The 4,999-nt window shown below is 49.8% G+C and overlaps 2 protein-coding genes across 2 annotated transcripts; both read right to left on the bottom strand.

Moving 5' to 3' along the window:
- Positions 1-391: 391 nt before the first annotated feature.
- LOC100786141 (uncharacterized) lies at positions 392-3,147 on the bottom strand. The gene is made up of 2 exons (XM_006579178.1): positions 953-3,147; positions 392-770 (listed from the first exon to the last, which is right to left on the bottom strand). Exons 1-2 carry the CDS (start codon positions 3,145-3,147, stop codon positions 392-394), a joined length of 2,574 nt encoding a protein of 857 aa, XP_006579241.1.
- A 609-nt stretch (positions 3,148-3,756) lies between these two features.
- LOC102667808 (uncharacterized) lies at positions 3,757-4,551 on the bottom strand. Its single transcript, XM_006579179.1, has one exon. The coding sequence runs from the start codon at positions 4,549-4,551 to the stop codon at positions 3,757-3,759; it is 795 nt and encodes a 264-aa protein (XP_006579242.1).
- Between the last annotated feature and the right edge of the window lie 448 nt (positions 4,552-4,999).

Here is a 4,999-nt window from a genome sequence, read left to right as displayed (position 1 = left end):
AGGTTGCCCCAACATTTTTGAGCCCAAAGTACATCACCTTATAGCATAACGTTCCCTACAGGGTGATGAACATGGTCTTTTCCATATCCTCTAGTGCCATCTTTATTTGATTGTAGCCTGAGAAATTGTCCATGAAGGAAAACAAAGTGAAATTGGCAGTCTTATCTACGAGGACATCGATGTACGGTAGAGGGAAATTGTCTTTGGGACTGGCTCGATTTAGGTCCCGATAATCCACACACATTCGTACCTTCCCATCCTTCTTAGGGGCCGGAACAATGTTGGCCACCCACTCAGGGTATCGAGCTACCACCAAGAAACCAGCGTCGAATTGCTTTTTCACCTCCTCCTTGATTTTTAGTGAAATTTTGGGTTTCATTCTCCTTAGTTTTTAATTCACCGAAGAATAACCGGAGTTCAAAGGTAACCTGTGCTGCACAATGTCGTGGCTTAAACCAGGCATGTCTTGGTATGACCAGGCAAAGACGTCTTGGTAGTCCCGCAGCAGGGCCACTAATTCTTCATGGACGGGGGTGGTCATACCCGTGCCTACTTTCACTTCCTTATTTTCACTGCCGGTACCTAAGTCTACGAGTTTTGTCTCTTCTTGATGCGGCCTCATCTCTCGATCCTCCTGAGCAAATATCCTCTCTAGCTCTGGGGGAAGCCCTACATCTTCGTCTTCTTCATCCTCCATCTGACTCGCTTCTTGCTCAAAATCGACGGTCGGGTCCCCGGTATTAGTACCTTCGCGGGACTCGTCATTGGATCTGTATCGTTTAAGCGTAACAAGGAAATAAACATGCAAATGAATGAGAATGGGTAGAGGCGTAAGAACAGATGAAGAAAGATCTTTATATTATAACTTCAAGAACAAAAGACAAAATGCCTTAACAAAGGGAAACCCTAAAGTCTAGGCTCGACAATAGAGTTTTAAAGCTAAAAAGGTTACATTATGCTTGTCGTGTAAACCTCCGGGCGTTCCTCTACCCGCCAATTCCCTAGTTGGAAATTGGGAGGGCATGGCTGTATCAAATCCGATCTCCTCGGGGAGTCCTCATCGCATATCGCGGCGACTTGTCCTGCGCGTCTTAAACCTGCACTCACGAAGCTCCTACTGATGTGGCACGGTGGAACCTCTTTGGCTTTCTGTCTCGACCATGGGCCTTGGCCTTTGTTCTTCCTTTCCGAGATGTTTTTCCTTACGTCAGCCTGTGTAGGTTTATAGCCTAACCCAAACTTCCCATGGTTTCCTCTAACTCTTACTAGGTCGGCCCTGCCGTCGTTATTCTTGCCCAAACCCATTCCGGGATCATAGTCGTGCCCTAACATCACCCGGGCCACCATCATTGCCGCGCCAGACAGGTGGGGCTGCCTAGGGAGGGAATCTACAGAAGCGATGCTTACTACCTCAAAAGATTGGAAAGTCGTTTCCAATGACTCCTCCGTGGATTCCACATACGACATAGAGGAAGAACAACTTACCAGGACATCTTCCTCACCTGATACTATGACCAAATGTCCTTCCACAACAAACTTTAGCTTTTGGTGGAGTGTGGAGGGGACGACTCCCACTGAGTGGATCCATGGACGCCCCAAAAGACAATTGTAGGCCGGATTGATATCCGTCACTTGGAATGTAACTCGACAGGTATGAGGCCCTATCTGTAATGGGAGGTCAATCTCTCCCCTTACCTCTCGGCGACTGCCATCGAAGGCACTGACCACCATGGAACTCAGCCTCAGGTGGGAGGCATTAAATGGAAACTTCTCCAACGTGCTCTTGGGCATCACATTCAGGCTTGAGCTGTTGTCGATGAGTACTTTGGCCATAACGTGTTCCATGCATTTGACCAACACATGTAAGGCCCTATTATGCCCTCTCCCCTCGGCGGGGATTTCCTCTTCAGCAAAGGTGAGGTAATTGTTGGCTGTGATGTTATTGACAATCCCCTCAAAGCCTTCTATGGAGATTTCTTGGGCTACGTGAGCTTCATTCAAGACTTTTACCAACAAAGCTCGGTGAGGCTCAGAGCTCATGAGCAGCTCCAGAAGGGAGACTCTAGCTGGGTTCTTGTTGACTTGTTCAATGATTTTGAACTCGCTTTGTTGGATACTGCGGAGGAACTCACCGGCCTCCTTGAGTGATACCTCTTTCTTGCCGCAGTCTTCTCTTCCCTCGGCAAATTCGTTTGTCGGAACATCCTCGTCTGGTGCGGGGATCACCTTGACATTTTGTCCTTCGGTCACCTTTGCCTTCCCTTTAGCGTTTGCGAGCTGCGTTGGCAGGCCAGGGGGTGCAAACACGCGACCGCTGCGAGTTATGCCGCTCAGCCTGGTGATGTTGGTTACTTTGGCCAATAGTGAGCCGATGTCGATAGCTTCTTCCTTCCTACCGCCCGGAGGGGCGTACCTCCATGGAACTATGTGGCTGTTCTTGTAAGGAAACGAAATAGGTCTAACTCCCGACACGGTCGAGGGGTGTCGGGGCCTTTGGGGAGCCGTGTCCCTAGTGAAGTGTATTACCAAGGGTTTAGGCTTTTTAGGACCCTTCTTATCTGCCGACTGCATGCATATATGTTGTTCCTCCTCCTCCTCATTGCTGACCTCAAGCCGACCTTGGTCTATCATTTGTTGTAATAGATCTCTTATCGCTGAACACGTTTCCATGTCATGCAGTACGCCCGTATGCATTAAACATGAATCCTCTTTGTGCCCGCCGCAGGGAATCATGCCCGCCTTTGGTAAGGCTTTATAGATAAACTTTGTGGAGGTCGTTACGTCCTTCAAAATTTTGGGCCCGTGCGACCTACTCACCTCGATGGCATTAATAGCTCCCCCTCCATGATTGGCAAGAGGGTTTGTCTTTATGTTGAGCCCGTCCTCTTGAAATGTCAACCATCCGACTTCTATCAAGCCTTGGACCTTGCTCTTCAAGGCCAAGCACTGTTCGACCGAGTGGCCCGGGGTTCCCCCATGGTATGTGCAGGTTGCGCTAGGGTTATACCACTTTGGGAACGAAGGCTGGAAGATCCTTCCCGGAATCACCACGGCCAATTGGTTGGCGATGAGAGATGGCAAGAGGTCCCCATACGTCATTGGGATCGGGGTGAAATTCTGAGCTTGCCTTGGCGAAAAGTTCCTCATCGTGTCGGAGCCCGTGCCAAGGTAGGCATTGTTGGCCGGGTGAGGTCAGGTTGGAACCGGAGCCTGAGGAGCCCCTCTCTGTGGGGGCATGGGCGCCCTTGGCTGGGCGAGCGCGGTGTCGGAAGAGCCCCCGGCGCGAGCCGAAAAACTAGGGTGATGTTGTACATATTGGTGGGTACCGTGGGGGGTTTGCGGCGGCTTGGGCCACATAGGTGTTGAAGTGACGGTATGGGCATCTCCCTCTTTCTTCTTTGCCCCAGCTATTCCAGTCCTCCTACGACTGGCACATACCGGGGAGACGTAATCAAACTTTCCCCTCTTCAAACCCACCTCGATCCTTTTTCCGGCGAAAACCAAGTCTATGAAGCTAGAGGGCATGTAGCCCACTAATTTCTCATAGTAGAATACAGGCAAGGTATCTACCATCATAATAACCATTTCTCTCTCGACCATGGGAGGGGCTACTTGCGCTGCTAGGTCCCTCCAACGCTGAGCGTATTCTTTAAAAGACTCATGTTCCCATTTACTCATGTTTTGCAGTTGAGTTTGGTCGGGAGCCATGTCAGAGTTGTACTGATACTGCCTAAGGAAGGCCGTAATCAGATCCTTCTAGGTGCAAATGTTAGAAGCTTCTAGGTGAGTGTACCAGATGACTACTACCCCAGCCAAACTATCTTGAAAGAAACGCATCAATAACTTCTTGTCCCTGGAATATGCACCCATCTTTCGACAGTACATTTTTAGGTGATTCTTAGGACATGTCGTCCCTTTATACCTATCAAAGTCAGGTACCTTGAACTTCGGAGGGATGACGACGTCCGGCACCAGGCACAGGTCGGTCATATCTGTGAACGGATGATCGCCGAATTCTTCAATAGCCCTCAATCTCTCTTCTATGAGATCGAGTTTTTCCTTTTCTTCTGCAGCCGGGGGCGACCCTCCCACGGACAGAAACATTGGCTGTGTTGGGTGGTTTCGAGGCTCTCCCGTGACATTGGTTTGAGGTAATGCGTTAGGCGCCAGCCCTTCAGCAGGAAACAGGGAGTTGGAGTCGACGTCTCCTTGAGCGCACTCTTGAGGATTCTCGTGGACCCCGTTAGGGTGCCGAGGAGGATCCCCTTCGAGGGTGAGGGGAGTAACGTGACCGACATCTTCATGCATGGTTGGTGGTGTGTAGTTGGGTGGTAAACTGTAGGGGTAAGCACCTCGGTTGTACCCCGGATGGGGGTTGTTGACATGCCCCGATGTGCTTCTCCCTCGTCCCACAATGTTTGGAACAGGATGGTGCGCAACAGTCGGGAGAGCCAGGTCTGCCTTAGCAGCCTTGCTAGCAGCGGCGTCAGTGGCCGCGTTACTCTCCATTAGTTGTTTCATTCTCAGCATGGCCTCCATCATAGAATCCATTTGTTCTTTCAAAGCCGACATGTCAGCTTTCATCTGTTCCTATGCTTTCTCTAGGTCACCCATCATCCTAGACTTGGATCTGGTGCGATACGGATGCCTTGGGGCACGTTTAGTTATGGCGTTGATCCTAAAGAGACCAAATGTGAGGAGTACGTAATGAGGAATGAATGCATGCTAGAGATAAAGTGTGGGATTCGTTTGATTCGCACTAATTTTTGGATTAAAATCATGGGATAAACTCATTTTATTCAGAAAGTTATAACTAGTCAAGGTCTGAGTGACAATACAAACTCCCTAACGGCTCCGAATTATATGGGCCATCAAGTCTATCATATGCTGACAATAGCTGAGGAGCCCGTGGATTTCCTTGGGGCCGGAGTACGCATCCACCATTGCTTTGGCCTTCGCCAGTAATCAGGGAAGTTCTCGAATCCCGTTCAAAGTAAGA

This window comes from Glycine max, chromosome 4, assembly GCF_000004515.6.
Source record: "Glycine max cultivar Williams 82 chromosome 4, Glycine_max_v4.0, whole genome shotgun sequence".
NCBI lineage: Eukaryota > Viridiplantae > Streptophyta > Magnoliopsida > Fabales > Fabaceae > Glycine > Glycine max.
Note: the sequence above shows the minus strand (reverse complement) of the source record. Positions and strands in the feature narration are given on the sequence as shown.

Coding starts and splice junctions, on each gene's coding strand:
- LOC100786141 (XM_006579178.1), bottom strand. CDS start 3,147: ATGAGGAACTTTTCGCCAAGGCAAGCTCAGAATTTCACCCCGATCCCA. Junction 771..952: donor GTTTACACGACAAGCATAAT/GTAACCTTTTTA, acceptor TAAACGATACAG/ATCCAATGACGAGTCCCGCG.
- LOC102667808 (XM_006579179.1), bottom strand. CDS start 4,551: ATGGATTCTATGATGGAGGCCATGCTGAGAATGAAACAACTAATGGAG.